The 27,621-nt window shown below is 36.0% G+C and overlaps 2 protein-coding genes, 1 long non-coding RNA gene and 1 other non-coding gene across 38 annotated transcripts in view; 1 reads left to right on the forward strand and 3 right to left on the reverse strand.

Moving 5' to 3' along the window:
* Positions 1 to 3,924: 3,924 nt before the first annotated feature.
* TRNAG-GCC (transfer RNA glycine (anticodon GCC)) lies at positions 3,925 to 3,995 on the reverse strand. The gene has a single exon. It is a non-coding gene; the product is annotated as a tRNA-Gly (tRNA).
* Positions 3,996 to 8,859: 4,864 nt separating this feature from the next.
* LOC132604958 (uncharacterized) lies at positions 8,860 to 13,212 on the reverse strand. Of its 2 annotated transcripts, none has more exons than XR_009568942.1 (4): positions 11,272 to 13,212; positions 10,814 to 11,154; positions 9,621 to 10,175; positions 8,860 to 9,542 (listed from the first exon to the last, which is right to left on the reverse strand). It is a non-coding gene; the product is annotated as an uncharacterized LOC132604958 (long non-coding RNA). The 2 variants fall into 2 exon arrangements; XR_009568941.1 differs by having other exon boundaries at positions 11,256 to 13,212.
* Positions 13,213 to 14,073: 861 nt separating this feature from the next.
* Positions 14,074 to 20,144, forward strand: LOC132605781 (probable protein phosphatase 2C 1). 3 transcript variants are annotated; one of them, XR_009569456.1, is made up of 11 exons: positions 14,074 to 14,335; positions 14,966 to 15,017; positions 15,861 to 15,940; positions 17,329 to 17,410; positions 17,803 to 17,873; positions 17,982 to 18,058; positions 18,153 to 18,250; positions 18,885 to 19,008; positions 19,100 to 19,177; positions 19,646 to 19,694; positions 19,784 to 19,806. XR_009569456.1 is itself a non-coding variant. In XM_060319015.1 (11 exons), the coding sequence occupies exons 1-11, from the start codon at positions 14,202 to 14,204 to the stop codon at positions 19,834 to 19,836; spliced, it is 903 nt and encodes a 300-aa protein (XP_060174998.1). In that variant the 5' UTR covers positions 14,078 to 14,201; the 3' UTR covers positions 19,837 to 20,144. The 3 variants fall into 3 exon arrangements, 1 of the variants encoding a protein (XP_060174998.1); XM_060319015.1 differs by having other exon boundaries at positions 14,078 to 14,335; positions 19,095 to 19,177; positions 19,784 to 20,144; XR_009569457.1 differs by lacking the exon at positions 19,784 to 19,806 and having other exon boundaries at positions 19,646 to 19,695.
* A 6,097-nt stretch (positions 20,145 to 26,241) lies between these two features.
* LOC132605778 (putative lysine-specific demethylase JMJ16) overlaps positions 26,242 to 27,621 on the reverse strand; it is a 31,940-nt gene continuing 30,560 nt past the window's right edge. For 11 of the 32 annotated variants that reach the window (XR_009569441.1, XR_009569431.1, XR_009569429.1 and 8 more), the window contains 3 exons: positions 27,430 to 27,500; positions 26,884 to 26,955; positions 26,242 to 26,610 (listed from right to left, as the gene is read on the reverse strand). The gene's annotated coding sequence lies outside the window, so the exon portion shown is untranslated. Of the gene's footprint in view, positions 27,396 to 27,428; positions 27,554 to 27,621 lie in introns of those variants that run through there. The other 21 variants (XR_009569448.1, XR_009569445.1, XR_009569444.1 and 18 more) reach the window with 7 other exon arrangements.

Genomic DNA, 27,621 nt, shown 5'->3' on the forward strand with positions numbered 1-27,621 from the left:
CCCGCCGTACCCAACACCATCTAAATACATGTATATATATGCATGCATCCTAGTTGATGACTCTGACCAGCAACTTCGGAGAATGGAATGCAAACATCCCTGCTGAACTCTGGTATCCTACTGAGAAATGTACACCAATTCGTCTACCTGTACCTGTGGGCATGATCACAGTGCACAAAAGGTGTCAGTATGAAATATGTACTGAATATGTAGAGAGGTAAGTTTAAGCATAAGAAATATAAATAACAAGAGGGGAGATATAGAGGAAACCTGAACTCTGAAACAAGCCGCTCAGGGCAATCATAACCACAACGTGAATATAACTGTATGCTCGTAAAAATCATTTCTCATGGTGGAGGCTTATAACATATCATATCATATAATAATATATATCCCTCTGTGGGGTGAGCTCATCATTATATCATCATCTTTGCCTAACTGATCAGTGACAATGCACAGCTACGTGCCTACCCGATCGTCTACGACACGACTCGGTAAAGAAGAAGCATGGCTAGGTGCACATATAAGTGTCTACCTAGCCGACTATAGCGCGGCTCGGTAATGAAAATAAATAAATAAATATATATATATATATATATATATATATATATATATATATATATATATATATATATATATATATATATATATATATATATATATATATATATAAGTGCAATGCTAGACTGACCTCAATAGAGATATCATAAGAAGAGTCAGAGTGACCTATCGTCGTTACCCTCGGACTATCATTATTGTCGCTATGTTCATCATTCTTTAATCAATAGGTAAAAGAAATAAAAGTACAGGGGAACATATTTTTATGAATTATACACGAAGCTGAAGTTAGCCAAACTCTTATGAAATATGATCGACACAACCTTTATCAGAAAGAGTGTACCAACGGGAGGTTCGTTACCTTTGAGCAATAGACAAGAAGATAAGAATTAACTCAATTAAAGGAAGTCCAAGAAACTCAACTTTGACGTGAAGAGTATCATAACGAATGTCATTCTTTATTCGATAAACAAGAGGGATACGAAACGCGAAAGGTACTTCAATACAAGCTATTCATGAGAAAAGAGTAAGCTTAACCGTTTTGGAACATAATCGACACAAGTTGAATAGAAAGTCTTTTAATTGATAACTAAAGGAGATATGGAAAGTGGAACATACTTTGTTACAAGTGAAGTATGGTTCAGCTCAATTATCATGGAACGCGATCGATCTAAGTTAACAGAACAACTTTTCAATGAAAGATCATTTGAAATCTAATCATGCCAAAGAGAACAGAAAGCCCTACATACCTCGTTGATTGGAGTTATACATACTTCCCAAAGCCTCGAACACTTTACAACTGAATTCCTACAGGATACGAACAATTCGATATCAAATTTGAGCATATAGCCAATAAAAATCTTCATTTAGGCATTTTATCGAGCAATTCGTAGGCACGAGTTTGTAGTCTCTTTCATAGTGATAGCTTCTTATAAAACACTACCAAAAAACTACTTTTATACTTCTCCTTACTACCATGATTCAATCCATACCATCATAACTCTAAACAATACAACAAACCCAACACAAATTGCTCAACAAGTTAGCCATGTCCATGGGAGCTTCAAGTTTTAACAATAACTTATTCATATAGGATTTTACCTCCATTTTCTTAGGTTTAATTACTTGTAGAAGTTCAAAGAAATAAAAAGGAGGTTAAAATATACCTTAGATCATCAAAATCACTCCAAACTCCAAGTTACTTCAAAGCAAGGTTTTCCTCCGAAAGGCGAAATAGTGAAGAAATCACAATTTCGAAGTTGCCATGTTGTTCTCCACGTTGAGGTTGTTTGATTTGCCCTTAGGTGTGTTTATGATTGATGGAAGATGATTAGAGAGGTTTTTTCTAGGGTTTATATGGTCTTTCAAGGTGAAGAAATGGAGAAAAATTCGTCTAAGGCATCTATATATACTTGGGCAATATAAAGCCACCAACTTAGCACACTGTTCCCACGGCAGTTTGCGCCCCCTGACGGAAATGCGAATTTCTCTCTACTCTGACATTGTATCAACAAACGGTTAAATGCGCTGGAAACTAGACTCGTAGAAATTCGATTTGGTAGGTGGATCACCTCGTAAATCCAAGTAGATTGAGAGAAAATCTCTTTGACATCTGATCCAAATTTCAGTGAAATTTACAAATTTAACTTGCGACGCCCTTTGTCGACTTTCGTATTACAACTCGCTTGACTTCCAGACTTAACAAGCGACCATTATACGATTCAAATACTTCATATCATTACTTGATTAGCATGTGAAGAGCTTCTAATCTCACCCAAAAGTACAAGTTATCGTATTCCTAACTTGCTGACTTTTGACGAAACTCATCATTCTTTGATTCATTCACTCTCCAAACCTTCCGCCACTTACTAATCTTATTTATAGCTCTTATAACCATTCATATTAATTAGGGCTGTTCAAAACCGAACCGCCACCGATAACCCAACCGTAAAATTGACTTATCGGCTTATTGGTAGTGGGCTATCGGATTAGCGGTTCGGGAATGGATTAAAATTTTGTAGTTAACGGCTTATCGGTGCGGGGCGGATTACACAATTTTCTTATTGGACAACCCGTTAACCCATTAAGAATTTATCATATTTATATTTTTACCCCTAAACATATAAAATATGTATTGTAAACCTAAAACACTAAAATCTAAAGCTAAAGCACTAAAGTGAAAAGTCTGAATCGTCAGTAATTATCTTCGGTAAACTCTTCCATTAACCATAAATTATTATTATTATTATTATTATTATTATTATTATTATTTTGTGTTGGAAGTTACTATTGAAATAATTGTGGTTCCAGAGAAAGGTGGTGAAGTGATCACCATCGGAAGGGTTGAGATTAAACTTGTGAATTCTTAACTGTTAAGTCCTGCCCTGTGGCTATGGGGCTTAATTGACTTCCTAGTTGTTAAATTATGAATAAAACGTTTGTCTTTCAAGGCAAAAAAAAAAAAAAAGATAGTAGTTACGTAATTTAACCGATACACCGCCCGATAACCGTCCAATAATTGCTAACCCGATACCGAACCAACCGATATCTTATCGGTTGGCTAGCGGAGTAGTACTTTTAAAAGCCGATAACTGTTAAGCGTAGTTATCCGCCCGATAAGCAGCCCTAATATTAATAAGCTCAATCCCTTTTAACCTCAAGATAATTTCTTTTGAACTTGCGTCGACTATTCTCATGATGCGACTTTAACATGCGAAAATCTGGGGTGTAATACATAAAAAATACTTTTTTGAAAAGTTCAGAAAAAAACACTTCTCAAAATAAGTAGTTTTTAGCCGCTAGGCTGAACAAGCTCTTAGCAGGAGATTCGGCAATGACCTCTTTTTCAAATTGTCTGCGTATGTTAGTTAATTAAACTTGGAGATCACATTCCAAATAAGTTATAATTTAGTCGCTATAGGCTATTACAACTCTATTGTTTTGCCGTTATAGAATGTCAAAATTGATGTATTTTCATATGAATTTTCATTTCAACGTTGAAATTTATGTTACCATAGGTCATCAAATTTCTTGTTTTACTGCAAAAAAGAGTATCTTTTGAGTTATAATTTGGAGTTTTTGCATTGGAAACATTTCCGAGGCCTATGTTTTTGAGTTACTCCGATCTTGATTCTTAGCTTTGTTTCAGTAGCATATTGTACTTGGATTCAAACCACAACTTTTTTTGTTTTGGTTAGGTGATTAAACTTGAATTTTATTAATGTAAAGAACGAAAATGAGAGAACTAGGATTCTAAGTTCTAACATGTTGTCTACTTAAGTTGCATTTTCCAGTTTAAACCATAAAGCCAAAGACAGACATTTGAATTTTTCTATGTTAAAGAAAATGAAAAAAAAAAAGTAGGATTGCACCAGCCGGGAATCGAACCCGGGTCTGTACCGTGGCAGGGTACTATTCTACCACTAGACCACTGCTGCTTTTATTTTTAGAAGTTTCATACTACTTATCATTGAACTCTTGAAAAAAGAATACAAAGACACAAGTTAGGTTGGGGCTTCCGGTAAATTGTATTCGATGAAATTGAATTTTCGAAAAAGGGCATAAAATACCCTTCAACTATCGGAAAAGGGCCTAAAATACCCTCCATCCACCTTTCGGTCCAAAAATGCCTCTCACGTTTATGTTTGGGCTCTAAAATACCCTTACACTTAACAGACCTATCTAATTAGCCACGTGTCGTTCTATGATTGGTCAACCTAATATTAACTTTAATTAATTAATTAACCCCTTCCCCCCCCCCCCCCCCTCATTTAATAATATCCAACGACCCGCCAAAAAAAAAACCCGACCCGTCCCAATTCTCACCTATCAAATAAAACATACCCCTTTCATCATAAACATAAACAACCGCCTCACACTCAAACCCTAGAACCCTTTAACCATTTTTGAGTCAAAATGTCACTATTTTCTACTTGAATACGTTCGTTTGTTGAAGATTTGGACTGTACGAGTTTTATTCATCCTATTGAAGTAAGTTTTATTAGGGTTTTTAGAAAATACAACTTTCTTCTTAGTTTTCCTCCATAAATTGTTGTTTGTTTCATTCTCTTTGTTAAAATGTCATCATCGTCTTCCGTTTCTTCTCCTCAACAAGTTTAGTCCCGTACTTGTAAGTGCGGATTGATTGCAAAACATTTTACTGCTACAACTCCTGAGAATAGTGGACGTCGAGTCTACAAATGTCGTCTTCCTGGGTCAAACTCTTGTGGTCATTGGGATTAGATCGATGCTAAACTTCCACCTCATGTGTCAACGATGATCCACAATAAAAAGTTGAATTGGATTCAATTCTAAAGGAAAGAAACCATTTGAAGAAGATCGTGGAGGGTATGGGTGGTATTGAAAGCCAAGAACTCAACAAAGTGTCCAACGTCGATTCTGAGTTGAAGGATATGGATGCTACTGAAATTTCTGATTTGAAGAAAGTTCCTACCCTTGGAGGAAAAAGAGTCAATCTTGGAGTTAAAGAGTGGTATTGAAAGTTCAAATTTGAAGAAAGTGGAAACTTTGGAGTTGAAAGTTCACCAATTGATAAGCTTGCTTCTAATGTCTTGGGCTGTTATTATTGGTTTTGTAATTGCCAAGATGATGTAGTGTAATGCTATTGTTTGTGTTAAGTTAGTATCATGGGTCGGTTACGTTTGTTTTGTGTGTTGGTGTTGTTGTCAAATGAATTTTTAGTTTAGTTGACCTTGTTTAGGAACCTGCAACTGCAATGTAATCTTGTTTATCTGCAGCTGTAATGTAATCTTCTTCTTTAATTATTGTTATAGTTGGCCTTGTTTAGGAACCTGCAACTGCAATGTAATCTTGGCTCAGTTTTTAAACCTTCATTATTTAGACACTTCCCAACATGTTTCTTCATGATGGTATGTTTAAGAAGTTGATATAATCTTGGATTCTTTTCCAACAAGCTGCAGTTCTCTTCATGTGGTTTCTTGAAATTTGTTTTAGCTTTTCTTCCACGAAGGAGATGTGCAGCACTATTCTATACTTAAGAGAGGAGGTTAACTAAATAGTGGTTTGTTTTATGATTAGGAGGAGGGGGTAACAACGGTTTGTATAAAATGGTGTGTTGATTGTCTTTATTGAGTATTTTAGTAGTTAAATAAATTATAAAAATCTGAAATGATTAAGTTGATAGTGAATTAGCAACCCTAGGTAGTGCAAAGCTCCCAACACTTGATCTCAAAGTTAGAGCTCAATATCAGGACATGAATAGACTGCACATGTTATAAATGTCCATGATTGCTACTCATCACTTTGTATTACTGTATCAATGTGGAACATTAATTTTTTTCCCTCCGAAACTAATCACTTTGTATTAATGCCCTGGGTATAGTACTTCCAAGAGCCAACAAACAAAATTAACTCATCAAAAGTCCAAAAATGAATAGAGCCTCTGCAATAACTAAAGGATTGGAGCATGATAGCAACAAAGAGCTACTGCACTTCTCCTTTGCATAACACCAGAAATCAACACCATACCCTAGCACATATTATTTCAAACCTGCAAACTACTAAAAACGAGCAAAAAAAATGATCCATAATCAACTCTGTCCAATAGCTGAAATATAGAATTTAAACCAGCAACCATAAAAAACCAAGTCTGCGCAAAATACAACAGCTAAAATATGGAATTTAAACCACAACACATTTAAACTAGCACTTGTAATGTAAACATTGAAAAAACCACAGCACTACATTGTAATGTAAATCAACAACATATTTAAACTAGATTTGGCATTGTCATATATTTGCAAAGTGTTCAACAACCACTACACAACTTCATTGCCATTGACATACATGGAAACCAACAAAAGATAAGCTCCCAAAATATTTTTGGAGTGAATCAAATCATCCACTTCCAAGACTAATTCACTCCAAAAAACAACAAAATATGAAGTTTAATGCCATTACATATGTTACACCCTGTAGTTTCGTACGTTAAAACTTATAAGTGTTGGATGTTTTAAGTCTGGATACTAGAGTTACTTTCAAGGATATACGAGAACATGTGCACCAATTTGGTTATGAAGGTTTAAGTTCATACAGTAAGCTATGGAAGGATTGGAGAGCAAGTAAATAAATAGAATTAAGTTTTTGGAATTTTTGGAGAAAATATGAGGGCCAATTCTGGCCCATATCTTTTAGTATATGAGGAGTTTTGAAGCAAAGCAAGAGCCTAAATTGAATTTCATGAAGTCTAGTTTCCAAAGCAACAAACCGCTCGTCGATACGACGTCGGAGTAGAGAATTATGGACGTTAAAAGTTAGGCGGACAAAGCAGGGGGCTACACTGCGCGAACGCACAGTGTCGCGCGCTGCTACAGTGCTACAGTGCCAACCGACTTTACTCCACTATATAAGGACTAAAATCCATCTTTTTCTCCATAATAAACTTCCCAAATACTCTAGAAATCTCACCTAACATAGGAGAGCTTATATACACCACAAAGTGAGGATTTTATATAATTTTCAAGTGACAGAGTATTAATCGAGGTCCGAGTAACGTATAGTCGCGATTATAGTTTTGTTTTGCGTTGGAGTTGACTTGGATTCAAGTAAACATTGAAGATTTTGCTATTCTGGCAAAAGTAAGGTATGAATCTCTTTTTATTAATATTGATTTAGGAATATTTACGCGAATAAGAGTTATAATTATTGTGTTGGTATTGTTGGCTTATGTATTGAGGTTTGAAGAAAGTTTTGGATGAAATTGTGCATATTTATCTTGTAGAATCTTGATGATATTATTGTTGATGTTCGTATGGTTGTTGTTGGTTGTTGGTATTGTGATTTCAGGCTAGGCATATATACAGGGGAGATGCTGCCCGAATTTCGGCAGATTTTAAATAGATTCGAATTAAAGGCTTAAAACGAACATGTGAGGATGAGTCTAATAATAGTGTGAATTATTTTATATGTAGATTACGGGATTGCGAACGATCTTAAGTAAATTTCAAGACAGGAAGTAAGTTGGAAAGTCGAGAAATAAGCCTCCAGGTATGTTAAGGCTAGTCTCTTTCTTTCTAAAGGCATGATCTTTTTGTTATAAACCTTTGTGTCATACCCATAATATCCTTGGTTCCACAAATGCTAGAAGTCCACGAATCTCATGATCCTTATGATATTATTGAGCTTCTAAAGGCGTGATTCTTTTCCTACCAACCCGTGCATGAATTCCATAAAAAATCCTCATTTCTAAGAATGTTAGAGATTCATGACTCTTAAAGTTTTTATGATGCTAAAGATGAATAATTTTTTTTTATGATAACCATGACGATGATTATAAAGGATTTATTTATCAAAACTCCAAGGCATACGGATTTCATGTTATTATGAGATGATTTTATTTATAGAGATTTTCAAGTACATGAGCTTTATATTATTATGAGATGATTGAGCTTACTTTACAATTTATTAATTTCCTTCATTGTTGGTAATCTCACCTTATGACCCTTGTTCCTTCAAGGTGGGATAAACGATGATGATTGATCCATAATATAATCGGAGGCTACCGACGTTACGTCATTCCGATATAGATGTGGTTTTTGATTGGGCTCTCATGCATGCTTTATATATATGTATGTATTTTCTCACACCGCGCCGCGCTATACTCGGCCGGGCATGGCACGTAGATGTGCACACCACTGCAGTGGGCATGTTATGATATTCCCCCGAACGCGGAAGGCCCGGACACGGGCTAATGATGATCACACCGAGCCTTAATGGCCGGGCATGATACTATTTATATAACACTGAGCCTTAATGGCCGGGCACGGTACTATATATATGTATAAAAAATGTTTTTTTAAAAGGTTAAGTATGCATGACATCTGCCTCAAGAGGCATCCAGACGTACAGGTTATCTCTCTCTTATTTTATGTTACTTTTCATATCTGTATTATGTTGTTATCCATGCCTTACATACTCAGTACATTATTCGTACTAACGTCCCTTCTTGTGGACGCTGTGTTCATGGCCGCAGGTTTAGGTAGTCAGGCGAGCAGCCTAGCGCAGTAGGATCTTCCCTCAGCTGCAGTCAGTGCGCTCCATTTGGCTCGGAGCCGCTGTCTATTTTGGTATGATATTTTGATTTGTACATATGGGTATGGCGAAGCCTCATTACGTCCTTCCTATAGTTTATATTCCATAGAGGTCTATAGACATTTATATGTAGTTAGGAACTTATGTAGCCTTGCCGGCTCTATGATACTCGTGATGTTGTAGCGACCTTGTTGGTTCGCATATGTACATATATGTTGGAATATCAGATGTTTTTATGTTGGGCCCTTTCTGCGTGCAGGTATTCTTTGAGTTATGGTATCTAATGTTCAAGGTAACTGTTAAGGCAGGTGGTCCCCGGCCTACGGGTCGGAACCCGCCATGCCCCTCGTTGGGGTGTGACAACATAATATTGAAAAAACAGAAAATAAATAACTACAAATCTGCCCTAATGCTTGCCCCTCTTTGCCAATCTTTTTTTTCTTTTGAGCAGCCAACTGATTTGAGGTCACACATGGTTGGCCTTTCCAAGCCAGCTTTCTTGGTGAGTATGGTATATTTGTAGGTATACTAACACCATTCTCATCTCCCTTGAAGCCAATCTTCCTTGCACCATTTGGTTGTTGATGCAACTTCTTGAGTTTAAGCCTAGCCTTAGCTTTAGAAAACACCCTAGGCCTTAGAATTGGCTGGTCATCCTCATCATCAAGTTCACTTTCATCATCATCTTCATCAACAAGAGATTTTGAAGGTATAAAGGGTTGGTTAATTGAACTTGAAGGTGCAACAACTTTGTCCTTAGCTTTTCTCTTTGATTTTGAAGTTCAAACAGCTTCAGAAATTGGCTGGCTAGAAGAGGCAAAGCCAGGATTAGCCATGAACACAAAATCAGAATCTTGACTGGCTTGGGGTGTTGAAAGTGGCACATCATGGACTATTTCTGCTGCTGCTTGAAGCTACAAAATTTGTCAACTAGTTAGACATTTAAATAGGATAGTGTTAACATTGAATAAGTAAAGGAAAAGTTACTTTACCATAGGACAACTTCTTCTATTGTGACCAGGAGTACCACAGTGTCCACATGTCATTTTTAGACCTTTTCTTGAAGCTGACCACAACCCCTCCCTCTTCCTTGACTCATTTTTTTCCCTTACTGTCTTAACCCTTGGTCTACCAACCATTTGATGTACTACTGGGAGCTCCATAGCATGAGAAGGATGAACTTTCAAGAATTTGTCACCTCTAACAGGTTGTATCTTATGCCTGTACACTAACATGTAAGCCTCTTTTGAATACCACTAATGCAACTTATCTAATGGTTCTTTTTTTGTCATGAAGTAAGACTTTAATAGCATGAGGACATGGTATTCATGATAAGTCCCATGTCCTACATGTACACCTCTTCCTAACAAGATCCACAACATGCCTATCTACACCTTCAACACTTCATACCCTAGGTCTCTATTAGCTTCAACTTGACAACCTTGAGCAATGATTCTAAAATCATTATACAATTCCATAGCATATGAGCTGAAATCAGAACTCCAATTTCTTCCCTCCACTTCAAGATTTTTCAGCCTATTCATAACCTTTTCATAACAGAAACCAAAAAACATATTAAGCATCCAAAAACACACTGAAACTAGACCAATAAAAAACAGTAAACCAGTAAAAACAGTAACTAATACTATACACTGAAATTAGACCAAGAACCAGTAAACCAGTAAAAAAGTAGTAACTAATACTATTAACTCATTAGACCAATAAAAACCAGTAAATCAGTAAAAAAACAGTAACTAATACTATTAACTTTTTAGACCAATGAAAACCAGTAAACCAGTAAAAAACAGTAACTAAAACACAGACAAGTAACTAATACTATTAATTTTAATGTACAAAAACCTGTAAAAAATAGTAACTAATGAAAGAAACAATATAATACTATTAACCAGTAAAAACCACACCAACAATATAATACTATTAACTTCTAAAACTACACCTGCTTTCACTACTCCCTGTAGCTTTCACTAAGGAGATAAAGATTACAACAACCCATAATCAACTAACAAAAAAAAAAGTAATCTTTTTATTCATTAAAGAACCTATATTTAATATACAAAAACCACTAAAAACCAGTAACTAGTGGAAGAAACAGAACCAGTAAAAACCAAATTAGACACTGAAACAGAAACAAAAAAAAAAAAAAACCAAAACAGTAAATATGTACCTTAATTCTAATATCTTCCAACATGTTGATTATTGATTTTGTCCTTGCTTCCAGAATCCACTTGTTGAATGACTCAACAAAATTGTTTTCACATGAGAAGTTCTTGCAAACTGTGTCAAATTAGGCCCTGCACCAGTGTTCTGGTGGGGTACCATAGCAAATCTTTGATAGCTTGTTCAGACACAACACTCATAGACTTTATTGGTGCTCTAAGCAGACCATCACAATAACTTCTTCATCTCTACACCCCTCCAATATTTCATCCAATTGGCTTCAATATGCCTTACACACCATCTGTGGTGTGCTTTGGGAAGCACATGAGTAACAACATCAATCAAACCCTTCAACAATAATTAGCATAACAAGTTAATATAATTAGCTATACAAAACAGAAATTAGAAACCAATGATAAAAGTGATAAAATAGGAATCACAAAGTGTACTTTTTCCATATCAGACCTAAGTGTGAATCCTTGACCATCCTTCAGCTCTAGGGAAATTTTCAACAACTCAATAAGCTATTTCCAGGTTCTAGATGTTTCTCTATCCACTACTATCCAAGCAAGAGGATAGAAGTGCTTTATTGAATCTTGTCCAAGGGCAACCGGTAAAATTCCTTTACACTTCCCTTTCAAAAATGTGCCATCCAACCCTATATATGGTCTCAAAACTCATTTCCAACCACTTTTCAAAGCTTGAAATCACACATACATTCTTAGAAATCTTCTTTTACCTTGTTCAAGAGCCTCTTTAGATATGTTTATCACCACATCAGTACCAGGATTGCTATCCTTAATTCTTGAGCATAAGCCTCCAACCTATTGAAATCATCAATGTAGCTACCCTCCAATTTCTCTAAAACAAGCTTCTTAACCCTCCAATCTTTGAAGCACTAATATTAAGTTTAAATTGAGCATCCATAAAATGCCTCATCTTTTTCACCTTGTACTTGGGATTATTCTGCACTTTGTTCTTGAAGTAGTGTGCTAAAGCTTGTTGAGTAGCTCTTCTATTCTTAAATGATGGCTGACAAGTATGTTTTGTTCCCAAAGTCTTAATCTTAAATCCCTGATCTTTGTTATCTACAGAAATCAAACACATAGAAAGACAGCCAACATCACACTTATATCTAACTCTAGTAGTGTCACTCTTCTCAACTCTAAGTCCAACCTTATTAGAAATTGAGTAACAGCTCACAACTCTTTTAGCTTCAACAAGATCCTTAAAGCTCATACCCTTTTCCAACATTAAAAAATTGTCTAGTTTTCATTCACTTCCCTATTCTTTTCCTTTTTAAAAAATTCCAATCCTTCACTGTCATAGTCACTAAGAACTGGTTCATTATCATCCTCCTCTTCCAAACTTGACTCACAATCAGTTCCTACATCTACTAATGGAAATCCTACATCTACTAATGCAAAGCATGATTCTTTATGATGAATGATGTTGGGAACTAAAACATTATGTTCACTTTCATCTACAACAAAGAATTGCAGCACACAAAACTGACTAGACAGTGAAGATTGAAGTGATCTCAATGCCTGTATCACTTTCAACCAAATAATATCTCTCAGAAGGGCCAGTGACCAGCAACTGTTTTACCACCCCAAAACCTAATTTTTCAGTGTATTCTTTACATATGTCTATATAAGAAAGCAAATCCGGATCATATCCCTCCCACACATGATTTTTTTTTTTATGTAGACAACATGTGGATTCAGGACCCACTTGCCCTCATAATTAAACACTAAATCAACCTTGTCAACCATACTGCAAGACAGGCACATGACAAACATCAAGAAAAAAGAAAAGGGACCCATTAAAAACATAAAAGAAAGGGAAATAGAAAGTTGCATACACAACAATTTAATAGGGAAAAGTAATCTACCAATATTTAATATTCATGTGAAGACAAGGACAAGGGAACAAGGACCACATGCTTAAAAAAGACAAAAACATTGAATAAAGTACCAAAAACAAATAAAAATTGAGCTGTACATAAATAAACCTTACCCAACACATATACACAATGCAAAAACAGAAGGAAAAAAAAGGGGAAAAAAAAAAGGAAAAAGCATATAAAGTGGTCTGTCTAGCAAAATATTCCAACTTGAAATAACAATCAACTAAATATTCCAACTTCAAACAACAATAAAAAAAACCCTAACTTGTGACACTTTATTTAATATGATTGAGTAACAACAACAAAAGATGACTAAAATAAGCATATAACACATGGAAGATCAACAAAAAATGACAATATACATCAAATCGCACGCACAATAAAAAAAATTATAAACCCTACCTGAAAATTAATAAGAAATATGCAGGAATTCTTGCTTCAATAGGAGGAATGAAACTCGTACAGTCCAAATCTTCAACAAACGAACGTATTGAGGTAAAATAGCGACATTTTGACTAGAAAATGGTTAAAGGGCTCTAGGGTTTGAGTGTGAGGCGGCTGTTTATGTTTATGATGAAAGGGGTACGTTTTATTTGATAGGTGAGAATTGGGGATTTAATTGGAACGGGTTAGGGTTTTTTTGGGGCGGGTCGTTGGATATTATTAAATGGTGGGGGTGGGGGGTGGGGGGTTAATTAATTAATTTAAGTTAATATTAGGTTGACCAATCATAGGATGACACGTGGCTAATTAGATAGGCCTGTTAAGTGTAAGGTTATTTTAGAGCCCAAACATAAACGTGGAGGGCATTTTTGGATCAAAAGGTGGATGAAGGTATTTTAGGCCCTTTTTTCCGATAGTTGAATGGTATTTTAGGCCCTTTTCTAATTGAATTTTCCATACTCGTTGGGTCTGTGATGCCCTTAGATGTTCTGGGCCGCACGCGCGCTACACTGATGTATTCAACGAGTTTATAGCCTTGGCCGACAGGCCCGAGTAATCTTTGAAATTTCATCGTAGGGTCTGGGAGGCCAAACGCGCGACGGGGTATAGCCACGACACTTCGAGAGTTGGGTTACAACCACCACTTGTCGTGACGTCCGTCGACGTGGACTTATTCTGTTGTGAATCGAGCTGGATCTATAAGGTTCTGGGCTCTAATTGGCGATGAAGACTGATTTAATTGAGATTATTGGGCCGAGTGAAATGTTGGAGAGTTTTATTTGAGATCCAAGCTCAATTAACAACTAATTAAAAGAATTGTGTGTTAGAAAGACGAGTGAGATGCGTACTATAAAGGAAATGTTAGCAACTAATCAGTTAAATAGGTAATATTTTCCTAAATTAGTTTATTTAAAAGGCCTAAAAGGACCCGGAAACGTGGCCAAATGACGTACCCACATCCCCTTCGAAATCCAAGCTGTGCGATAATTAACTGTAATAAGGCTACGTTGCAAACTGTGTACAGATTGGATTAAGCCGGAAAATGGCTATTTCTCTTTCTCAACACTTACTCTATTCAACTAGTAATTCATTCAATTTCCAAAAAATTAGCTCAATTTCTGTCAGAAAGAAACGAAGCTTTGTTCATTGTGCTTCACTGGATTCTGCTCCTACCAGGTAAAAAAAAAAACTCACAATAGTTCTAATTTTTTGCTTAGTTAACCAGTAAGCATATCAATTATTAGAAAATTTTAAGAGTTAATGATCATGAACTACTCTTTCTGTTTTAAGTTGTTTGTTTTACTTTCTCTTTCCTTTTTTGACAATTCTTGAATTACAACTGTCCACGTGGTAGGTTTTAAGACCACAAAATTAAAGGATATTTTGGTACATTCTACCTATTCTTAATTTAAGATCACAAAATTTAAAAAAAAAACTTTATTTTTTAAAACTATTTGCCAAGTCAACACGACAAACAAATTGAAATGGGAGGAGTATTAGAAAAATTATGGAGTTAATGGTTAAAAACACATGTGAACTATCACTTTTTCGCAGTTTCATACCCCCAACAATTAGTTGTTCTCTTTTTCTACTTGAACTATCACAATGTACTCAACTATGTGTGTTTTGATACATAGATGGTAATAGTTTAGGTAGGAAAAGGGAACGGTTGATAGTTGGGGTGTGAAATTCGCGAAAAAGTGATAGTTCAGGTGTGTTTTTTATGATCATCTCAAAATTATATGTTTATATCTATTGTCACGAAGAATTAATGGTTATGGTGTATCCACATCTATTTGTTTGCAGGCAAGAGGTGTCATTAAGTGTTGGAACGTACCTAATTCCACATCCCAACAAGGTAAGTACTAATGTATTCTCTTCTTCTAAAATGGCTATTTTAGTTGTGTAATTTTCTCTTAAACAAAAGGATTTGAACTTTATGGGTTCTGGATTCTAGGACAACGACCTCAAGTGCTAGTAACTGCGTTTAGAATGTAATAATTTGTACATATTTAGTGAATTTTTAAATGCATATATAAGGTTTGGACCAAAGCTATTTGTTTCTACTGAACTCATATATTTCAAGCCCGCATCCTCCCTTGGTCTACATGCCATAACACTTAACATTTCTATGGTTATAAGGGCCTATGTCATTATGCATAAAAAGAGAAGTTTAAAGTTAGGGGCCATTTGGTAGGATGTATTAGAAAAAAAAATAAAAAAAATAATACACATATTTGTTTTGATATTACTAATCGTATTAGAGTAGTATTATCCTATGTATAACTAATACACGGCAAACCATGGAATTAGCAATACCAAGACTATTAATACATGCACAAGCATGGTTAAAAACAAAATTGCCCTTGAAGTCCGTCAATGCTAAAGAATGTGGAGGGTATTTTAGTAAACAAATGACTTTTTTAGAAATCATACAATCCATGTTATTTTTATACACCACACCAAACAGTCAATAATAAATATCTCAGCATAACTAATCTCTGCATTACTAATACACCCTATTCAGCACTATTCTTATACACCCTACAAACGACTCCTTAGTGTTTTCAAATATAGAATTGTGTTATTTGTTTTTGGAACAAACTAAAAAGGAAAGAGTGTCGTATAAAATGGAACAAAGAGAGTGTTGAGTTAAATCTGCATCCACCATTGGCTGGTGTTGCATGTTTATGTTTTGAAGGTTGATAAAGGTGGAGAAGATGCATTCTTTGTGAGCAGTAATGATGGGGAAGTGATTGCTGTTGCTGATGGTGTTTCCGGGTGAGATGCTTAATTTATTTTGCTTAACATTTAACTCTTTGGCGTAATTTTAGCAGTCATATGTTAAACTATTTTTAACTATGAAGACTTGTGAATTCATATTAACTTTATGTAATTTCTAAATGTGTAGAATTTTAAGGAAATGGTTTCCAGTATTATACAAAAAATTATATGCTTTGACTTTGTTAGTCTTAACACGTCTTGAATTTGAAATGAGGAAAGTTTAAACTTTGTAGACATGCTAGTCTGGCCTTCTATCTCACTAGAAAAGATGGATATGAGACGTTTACATGTATTGTTCTGGTGTTGTTGACTTCTTTCTACCTGTGATTTTGGAGGTCTAGAACTCACTGAGCTCCCATTTGGAGATGTCTTTAATTATATGTTTGCACTATATTAAATCAACCCATGAGTACAAGCTTCCACTTCCGAGTTGTACTCGCCAAGTGGAGACTCTCCTCTTAGGCGAGGAAAGAAAATTGAGCGTATTTACTGTCACTTAACAATCAAATCAACCTATCAAAAATTGAGCGTATTTACTGTCACTTAACAATCAAATCAACCTATCAATCAACTATGCCTCAATCCTGAACTAATTAGGAAACAAGCGTATACCTGCTTTCAGTTCACTGACACCCAAAATCTTGCTCGCCTTCCTCCATAGCGATCATGAATAAGGGAAATTTTATATTTAGATGATATGATAAGGCAACTTCTTTTCTCAAACTTGGCCGTAAACTTCACAGAAACATGGATTGGTATAAGGTATATTTTAAAATGTTATATTTCTTCTATGACATGTCATGAACAAGTGCAACCTTCTCTTTTTTTTCTTTTCAATCTTTTCCCTCTTATGTTTTATTGGATGGTGCACTTTCCAATAGCTCCATATATAAGGATGAATATTACAATACAGTGTTGCTTAGGTTGAATCTTCTAAATGATACCATCAGCTTTCTGATTAATTTTGCATCGAGATTGAAACTACAACTCAACTGGAGTGACAAAGGCATTAGTAGAAGAAGGGGAACCTGCTGCATGAAAATTCTTTGTTTTAACTTCTGAGTGGTATATTTACGGGGATTGAAATTCCATCTTTTTAATTTAGAATTACATACACATGTAAAGAACTAGTTCATAGATGGATTTCTCCAAAGAGGATTATGCGATGAAAAGGATACTGACAAGCTCTTACGACTAACCTTATCAGCTAATAAGAAACTACTATGATTCCAACTGTTATGTCGCTTACACGCAGCAATCAACAAATGATCCTAAATTTCCACTGGCATCATCTCCAAATGACAATATTTTGATCCTAAACTTTCGTGGCTCAAAGGTGCATAAATATCTAACCTATAATTTATTCCATAAAATGTTTTTGGCAGTTGGGCTGAAAAGAACGTGGATCCTGCACTGTTCTCCAGAGAATTGGTGTCTAATGTTTCTTCTTTGGCGAGGAATGCAGAGGTACCGACATTGCAGAGACATACCTAAGTTTAAAATTAGTTTCATGAGTCGCATCATATTAACCAACAGTGACCTGTATTTCCGTGTAAGCAATCGACTTAGATTTATAGCCTGTTTGGTCAAGCTTCTAAAAAGTACTTCTAAGTGTATTTTCTTAAAAATGCTTTTCAAAAAAATACTTTTGGGGAAAAACTACTTATTTCAACTTCTCAAAAACAGCTTCTGTTTCTCAAAAGCACTTTTCTTCTCCTAAAAATTTGGCCAAACACCTCAATTTGAAAAGAAGAAGAAAAAAAAAACACTATTAACCTTGGAGAAGCTTGGCCAAACAGGCTATTAATCAATTATTATGAATTCTTAGCTATGACATTCTGGTTTACCAAATTTGGCAGGTCAATTATGATCCTCGGATTCTCATAAAGGGAGCCCATGCTGCTACATCATCTATCGGTTCAGCTACGGTGTAGGTTCCTTTATCTTCAGAGCTATTGTTCTTCTTGAGCATTGATAGTCATCCAGATTGAGGAACTTCATTATTATCATTGAATGTGGCTTTCTACCTGGCACATAGAATTGTTTCTACATTCGAGGACGGAATTCTGAAGATAGCCAGTGTTGGGGATTGTGGACTACGGGTCATTCGTAAAGGTACAAACTCATATTTTTCTTTTCTGTGACTTTAATTTTCTAATGTCTCCTTGTTCAAATTCATCTGATGTCATTATTACCTATTTGGATGCAGGTCAGATGATTTTCTCCACATTTCCACTAGAACACTATTTTGACTGCCCATACCAGTTGAGCTCAGAGGCTGTTACTCAAACGTACCTTGATGCCATAGTATGGAAAGTTATATACGGTGAATCATATCACACTATATCTTTTGAGTAAAATGGACTTTGTTCTATTTTGCTTCCATGTCATTACTGTTATTTGGTTAGGAGAAGAGGAAAAGCTTTCTAAGACCTCCTTCGCTTTCTGGTACTAACATAATCCAGACTATAAGACACTAGGTAATTAAATTCTCTTTTCCTGATGGACAATTTTTTTTTTTTTTTTTGGAATAATTACCTTTTTGGAATGCCTTAAAAAATAATAGTTGGCAAATGTATATGTTGTGTATATTAAGTATAAATATACATATTTATACATAAATATACATATTATATACATAGTTGGTGCATATGTTTTGTATATTTTGGCTAGCACCCGTAATTAAATTTGGCCGACGGGCGAAAAATGAAAAAAGGCCAACAATTTTCTCTAATGTGTGCTTTGCTAACACTAGAAATCCTGTTACTCATAGTCCAATAAGCCGACATGTCCTAGGGGGTATTTTCTGTCGCCTCGTACACATTATCAAGAAAGTAGCTATTGGTTTCTTTTGCTGCACCACAGAAATTTTCTGATGTTGTATTTGACTATTAGAGTAAGCACGCTCTTTGTCTCCTCTCTCTGTATGTTCTTTCCACAGGTTAGCACAGTGGATTTGCAAATAGGAGATACAATCATAATGGGCTCAGATGGCCTCTTTGATAATGTTTTCGATCAAGAGATCGTTTCAGTTGTGACCACAAATGATGATGTCTCTAATGCTGGTACTTGTTTTCTGCTTTATCTAAATTTTGCTTGGAAACATCGACTCAATTCTGTGGTGTTCTTAGTGGTTTGGTATTAATATTAGCAAAGGCATTAGCTGATTTGGCGCGCAACCACTCTGTGGATACCAAATTCGACTCCCCCTTTTCACTGGAGGCTAGAGCAAGGGTAAATTTTCAATCTCAGTGAATATAGGAAAAAGTACCTAATGTAACTGATTATGCTCCATAATTACATTTTATAGCTGTACTCTTAAATAATTACAAGACACAGCTATATTTTACATTTTATAGCGGATATACATTGATACACGTGTCCCTAAATTGTAGGCATAATTCTTGTATGCACACGCATACTGTGTATATGCTAACAGTGTATATTCAATGTGTCAGTGTATATACATTGGTATTGTATGCACGCGCATCCAGTGTATATGCTAAGTTTTGAAAGAAAAATATTGCTATGTTTTGGAGAAAAAAAATATCGCTATTTTTTGCAAAAAAAAAAAAAAAAAAAAAAAAGGCACTAATCTCACTACTTATGAAATTTCCCCTTCAATATCTATAGATTGTCCTTGAAAGCCTTGTCTGTAGCGGTATAACGTGATACTTATTATAGCATCACTTTGACTGACAGGGATTTGATGTTCCTTGGTGGAAGAAATTTTTCGGAATGAAGTTAACAGGCATGACTAGCAGGAATGTTTTTCGCTCCCCTCTGTTATTTTCTTGATGACATGCTTGACAAGGCTTCTTTTCCTATAACATTGAACAGGAGGAAAGCTTGACGATATTACAGTTATTGTTGGAAAGGTGAAAAATTCGTGAACAAGCTAGCCTGGACACCACCGATATTTTAAAAAAGAAAAGGCTCGTGAACAAGTGAATATATCTTTGGTGCCAAGACTTTGGCAGGGTGCGATTTCCTGAATCTTTGGGCAATTGGATGGTGTTTTGAACTACGAGTTGAAGGATGAGGTAAGAAGAGAACAGCTTCAAACAACACTCGATAGTTGTTTCTGTATCGTGTTATCTGTCGCAAGACAATGTTTGGCACTAAAAATCTGTATGACATTTGGGACGATTTGTATTATTCATTGTTCATAAGTACAACCATGAAAAGCTTACTAACTTCAGTAACTTGTTTAACACCTACAGTCTCCATTGGCAAGGCACTTAATCATCTAATCCATACACCTACTTGTGTTTCCTGGATCGAATTTTGTATTTTCTGTTGTTATTTTTTCCGATGATATATAGACATAATTGAATTACTTTTCCTTTACAAGAATTTGATTTATGACCTTGTGTCTATAAATTGGAAGTGGGATGGCTATCCATGAAATAACCCCAATAAATTGGTGAATAACATTTATTTTTCATAAGAATGTCACCAGTATTTTGGCAAAGAATCTATTCTTCATGTGTAGTACATAAAAGCGAAATGCCAAGAGATTCAACGTATTACTTTAGAAAAGGATTTGAGTTCTTGAAAATTCAATAATTTGCTGTGTCACTCTCATAATCACTCAAGGATAGACTTGGATAAATTTTTTTTATTGTTTTTACTGAGTATTTGGAGGTAGCTTTCTCCAAAGATTATGATCTTTTAACACAATGCTTTAATAATTCTGAATCTGTCTGAGCCCTGGGTATGGAATTGTCTTTGTTAAGGAATGTTTTGCCCCTTTCCCGGTGCAAATCCAAATTTAGTTGGGCCCCAATACGGACACCGGGTGGAACACCATAAAAAAATTTATCTAATCTGTATGGGATACAAGGTGCACGTGAAATGTGAAAAAATACTCTGATTTTCCTGCTAATCTTTTCTTTTCTCTCTCTAGAACTTTCTCTCTCTGGGCGCACATTAGTATTGTGTCTTTGAAACTTCCAGGTGCACGCTTAGGGTGAACGTCTAACCTGCGGCACTCGCCGGAATGGCGAGGGGAAGGCTGAAGAAAGATGACACTATCGGTGAAGCATCCAAGCAAGCTAAAAAAGGGAAAGTTACTAACAAAAACGACCCAATAGCAACTGCTACTCTAACAGTTGCGCAAGGAAAGGTGACAGAAGAATGGCCCAGACTAGCCAGAAAAATGGTAGATCTGGAAGTACCGGCTGGGGGAAACGTATCTGGTAGGGTTTCAACTCCAATTGCAGTGGAGGCTACATAGGGAACAGATAGTATGACAGGGGAAATTGATACAGGGAAATAAATCACAAACTGCCCAACGACGAATTGACCTAGCCGCCCCTGAAAACAAGGAGAAAACATGGAATTCACTGTTTGATAATAGATTTGCAGCTCAAGGTATGAGTCTCACTTTCATAGCTCCGACGATACACAAGGGCGAAAAAGTAGTGGAACTACTCCAATCGGACATTGAACAGGAGAGTGAGCAGTGGAAACATTCGCTTATATTATACGTGGTGGGGAATTCCCCAACAATTGCTGCTATTGAGAGGTTCCTGGCTAGTCAATGGAAATTCAACGTGCAACCTAAGATCTATTATCATAATGATGGGTACTTCGTCATTCAATTCACTAATTACGATGATCGGAATGATGTTTTGTATTCAGGCCCACATATGATCAATAATAGACTAGCCATTGTAAAACCTTGGACCCCTGGGTTCAATTTCGCTGATGAAATCCTGAAAATTGTACCACTATGGGTGAAGCTCCCCAAAACGCCCCTAAATTGTTGGAGTATGAATGCTCTGAGCAGGATAGGGAGCAGTCTAGGGACTCGAATTTGCGCAGATGATTGTTCCACAAAAAAGGATAGAATAACCAATGCTAAACTATTAGTAGAAATGGATATTACTATGAAATTGCCTAATACTGTAAAGGTGATGGATGTTCATGGACGTTTATTTAATCAAAAAGTGGAGTACGATTGGAAGCTCGTCTATTGTGGGGTTTGCCTGCAGGTTGGACATGATTGCAACAAGAACAAACGACACCAGGTAGTAGCTCCTCCAAAGCAAATAAGGAAGGACTGGCTGGCAAGGCCGTATACTGATTGACCTAATATGAAACAGGCTGATCCAAAAAAGAAAGGAAATGCTGGACTAAGTGAGAACCCACCAACAGTAACAACTGCAAAGGATACAACTGCACAATCAGGAACTGAACCTAACACCACTCCAAAGACAAGGGAGATGGAAGGACAGTGGAATGAGGTGCCAAAAAAATCTATTGCCAGAGGAGGGGTACAAATACTTAAAAGGCCAGAAGTAAGTTCTATGAATGGTTTCAGTCCACTAGCAGATACGGGGAGCGATATGGTTGCTCAAACTCAAATTGTACCAAGGAATAGTGGACAGAGTAGTCAGACAAGGGAAAAAGAGGATGGGTCTCAACCTTATCATAATCAATGAACCTTGCCACTTGGAATGTGAGAGGCTTGAATCAAGCCTTTAAATATAGAGGGTTGCAGAAGTTTATAATAGATAGTAAAGTGGGGATGATTGCTATAGGGGAACATAGAGTACAAAAATCCTTAGCTGATAAGGTGATTAAGAAGATATTTAGGGGGTGGAAATGGTGTTACAGCTATAATCCGAATGGAAAAGGTTGAATATGGTTACTATGGGATCCATCTTATTTTGGATTCCAGGAATTGACAATGACTGCTCAATTCATCCATGGTATGGTGTTGGTGAAAGACATGAATATCCGATTTTTGTTCTTAGCAATATATGGCCTGCACACAGTTGAAGACATGAAATCACTTTGGAGCGATCTGGGTGGATTGGCTGCCAATACACATGATCCTTGGATACTAATGTGGGACTTCAATGCTGTGGCCCATGCTCAAGACAGAATCAATGGAAGCGATATACAAGATGTAGAGGTCAGAGATCTCAGAAAGTTTCTATTAGATAATGCCCTGACTGAATTACCAACTACTGGGAGAGAATACACATGGAGTAATGGCACAATGTCTAGTAAAATTGACAGGGCAGTTACCAACGCTGAATGGATGCTGAAGATCCTTTTCCTCAATGTTAATGCACAAGAACCCTTATTCTTGGATCATTCTCCAATGTGCTTGGCAATTGGGGGACATCTTGAGAAGGCCCCAAGAACTTTTAAGTTCTTTCACTGTTTGGCAGATCATCATGCTTTCCCAGAGGCAGTGAAAACAAGTTGGTACAAACATGCAAAGGGGGCAAACGTGGAGAAAGTATGGAGGAAATTACAAACCACTAAAGCTGAGCTCAAAAGACTCAATACTAAAGAGTTTACAAGTATTAACAATAAGTTGCAAGATATAAAGAATCAGCTGATAACTGTACAAAAGCTCATGAAGGATGGCCAACAACAACAATTACTAGAGTAGGAAAGAGAGCTCGGGAAACAATTGGAGAAGTGGGGTAACATTGAAGAAAGTGCTATGCAACAAAAATCAAGAATTTAGTGGCTAAAATTGGGTGATTCCAATACAACATATTCTCATGCCAATTTGAAGAATAGAGAAACACAAAACAAGATCAGGATGTTAGTAAATGATGAAGGTGAACTAACAACTATGGAAGACATTGAAAATGAAGTCCTCAATTTTTATAAAGGATTATTGGGATCCAATGCAAGTCGACTTCCTATGATACAAGAAAGTGTTTTCTCATAAGGATATGTGCTTAATAGAACTCAACAACTTCAATTGATTGAACCTATTACCAGTGAGGAGGTGAGGTCTGGACAGCTTTGAAAGGAATAGATGATTTGAAGGCCCCAGGGATAGATGGTTTCAATGCTATGTTCTTCATAAAAGCTTGGAATATTATTGATCAAGACATCACTGCAGCAGTTCTTGATTTCTTTGAATCAAAGCACATCTACAAACCAGTGAACTGTGCAAAAGTTACCTTGATACCAAAGATTAAAGATCCTACAAGGATTAAAGATTACAGACCAATTTCTTGTTGCACAGTCATATATAAGATCATTTCAAAGATACTAACTAGTAGAACGCAATCAGTCATGGCCAAACTAGTAGATACAAGCCAAACAGCCTTTGTACCTGCAGGTAGAGTGATCTCAGATAATATCCTCTTGAGCCATGAGTTGGTTAAAGGATATGGAAGGAAGGGGATTTCACCAAGGTGTATGCTTAAGGTGGATATGCAAAAAGCCTATGATTGTGTGGAATAAGCATTCCTAGAACAAGTGCTTAGAGGTTTGAACTTTCCTGATAGATTCGTAGGATGGATCATGAAATGTACAATCACTGTATCCTACTCTATAAGTATAAATGGCAAGATGACAACACCATTTCCAGCTAAGAGGGGTTTAAGGCAAAGAGATCCTATATCTCCTTTCCTTTTTGTATTGGTGATGGTATATCTCAGTAGGTTGCTAAAGAAGTTGGGCCAGGATCCTGATTTTCATTTCCACCCTAAATGTGCCAAAATGAACCTGATTCAATTAGGTTTTGCTGATGACTTGCTGGTATTCTGTAGGGGTGATGAAAGATCAGTTCTTAAGCTTTTTGACTGCTTCCAGGAGTTCTCAGCCCTCATAGGATTAATTGCAAACAAGACAAAGAATTGTATCTATTTTGGAGGTGTCCCCGAAGCAACTCAGCAAAGTATAATGCACAAGCTTGGTTTTGCAAAAGGATCCATTCCTTTCAAATACTTAGGGGTTCCACTGAGCTCTAAAAGGGTGTCAATTATTCAATGCCAGCCATTTTTAGATAAGATTACTAACAGGATCACATCATGGACCACCAAATACTTGTCTTATGCAGGAAGGATACAATTAATTAAGGCTGTATTATTCTCCATACAGACATATTGGTCACAAATTTTTACCTTGTCAAAGAAAGTTTTGAAGCAGATCATTACTTTGTGCAGAAGATTCCTATAGACTAGATCACCAGAGGCATCAAAAAAGACATTGGTTGCATGGGAAACTTTGTGTCTACCTAAATCAGCAGGTGGAATGAACATTATGCACTTGGAAACATATAATAAATCTGCTATATGCAAGCTATATTGGAATCTTTGCCAAAAGGAGGACAAGTTGTGGGTCAAGTGGGTACATGTCTGCTACATTAAGGACCAGCCAATAGAAGAGATAATGCCAAAACAAGCTTCTTGGCTAATGAAGAAAATTTTCAAAGCAAAAAGGCTGTTTGAAGAGACAGGAATTAATGGCACTTAGTTGGACAGATTATCCATCAAATTCATGTACAACAAGCTCAGAGGAGATTTTGCCAAAGTTCCATAGAAGAAGATGATATGTAATAACCAAGGGCCCCTAAGTGGATCTTCATCACATATCTAGCAATATAGGGAAAGCTATACACCAGGGACAGGCTACTCAAATGGGGGATTATTGATGATGCTGAGTGTGCTATGTGTGGTTTGGAAACTGAGTCAACTGAACATTTATTTTTCAAGTGCCCACTGTCTACCGCAATCTGGGGAAAGTTGTTTCAATGGCAAGGGTACTCAAGACCAGTCCTAGCATGGAAGGATGAACAAGAATGGCAAAGATTGTATGCTAATGGCAAGAACTCTAAAGATGAGATGTACAGGGTGACATTGGCTGGTTGCATTTATATGTTATGGCACGAAAGGAATTGCAGAATTTTTCAGCAGAAAATGAGGACAGTAGATGTGCTAACAAAGTTGATAATCCAGGAAGTTATATGTCGAGGAACCATGAAGCCTAAGTTAACTAGTAGAGTTATGCAGTTGAATACTTACTTGTAATGTGCTAGCTTTGTTATGTTCATAGGTTACTAATATCATGGAGGCTCCCTGTCCATGAATCAGTCGGAGTTTTGTACATGCAGCTCATTTGGTAAATAATAATAAAATTAGTTACCCAAAAAAAAAAAGAATTGCTGCTGCAGCGTTACAGAAACAATTGGTTTGGACCTAGGCATCAGTTTTACTTAAACCATTAGACGTGTAACTAACACAAGATGGATGATCTTGTTTAGAATTTTATTTAAGCGAAGGTGGCCACTTATCACAAGTTCACAACTCGTCTATGAATTTGGGTCTAGAAACTGAGACTTTACGACTCTATGTAGATGTTCTAATAGTCTTACTTCTCATCCCAAATTCTATCACAGTTTTTTTTTTTCAATTGGTATGTCTATTATACTAGATAATCTTGCCTATGCTCAGCATAGGCCCAACAAATTACAATTTAAAATTATCTGCTAATTATAACAAAAGATTGCAAAGCATGTTTTTGCTTGTAAACTGTAAAAGATAAACAAGTTTTTGCTTTGAGATATCACTCCCTTGAAATTAGTACAACTTCAATGCCACAATGTAAATTTAACCCAAGATCTAAATTAACATATGAGTCCATGGATTAAAGCTTTACATAAGTTTTGTGTCGACTTAGTCTATGAGCAAATGCATTTGCTACTGCTGCTTTCAGCGTAGGTGATTAGCTGTTAATTTTTTTAATAGGAAGCTATGAAGCATGTATTCATGCTGATAGTTGACTATGTTGTAGGTGGAGACAATAAGATCAATAGAACTCTTGGAGTAGAACTTATTCCAGTATCAACCGCGGTTAATGCTTCATCTTCTAAAGCTCAGATCACGGAATATACACTTGACAATCTGCTAGAAATAGAGAACACAAGTAATTTGTCTCAAACAGGACAAGACAAAATGGAGTACATTAGCTACTCGACATGAAAGATGGAGCTTCAAGAGCTTAGAAGAAAAGTTTGTTGTTAACCTTCACTATTTGATCTATAGAAGTAACCTAACATCATCCAAAAAGATAAACTCATACATTTATTAAATCCAAAAATTACAGAAGTAAGTTTATTATCTTGACCTGGAATAAAATGTTATAATTTCATTCAAAGTGGAAATAAAGAGAGGTACCTAGACATTGGCAAAATATGAAAGTTAACATTAACATTACTTCAATTTCTCAGGACAACTTGATATTTTCTCCTGCAAAAGCAAGTAGGAAATAAATCTATGAAGATGCAAAACTCAAAGAGCAGATAGAGAAACAATGCATTAAATCTTAAGATATTACATTAGAGTTCTATAAGAGGAACATTTGTTATGTTTTTCTGAACTAATAACCACAAAAATAAGCATAGCACAGAAGTGCTACTCTTAATATTTTTATGTAACAAGTAAAATCTAAGAGAACCAAAAATTCAAAGGAAAGTGGAAGAATTGAAGTTACTGATCTGCTTTGGAAAAAGCTAGAAAATGCCAAAGCCATCACTGAATTACTTTCAAATTAAAAATTGAAATTACCATTATTCATAAATCATTACTAACAGTCCCTAAATTCTTGATGAATTTTATGAGGGGTTACGCTCTTTTCTTTAAAATCCACGGATTTGGAATGCCTCAAATAGATCTGAACAAACACATTACTGAAAGAAAAAGAAAAAATGTCATTACACATACTTGGATGTGGGACCATCCCAGTTCTTAGCATTTCCTTCATTCACTGAATAAATCTTCTTTCTCTTAAGAATCTACATGTGGGAAGCAATGTAGTGATCTTGCTAAACAAAAAGATGCATAAATCCTAAATAATAAAAAACGAACAAACAGAAAATCATAAATTGAAATGTCAATAGGATGAAAGTAATATCT

This window comes from Lycium barbarum, chromosome 8 (assembly GCF_019175385.1).
Source record: "Lycium barbarum isolate Lr01 chromosome 8, ASM1917538v2, whole genome shotgun sequence".
NCBI lineage: Eukaryota > Viridiplantae > Streptophyta > Magnoliopsida > Solanales > Solanaceae > Lycium > Lycium barbarum.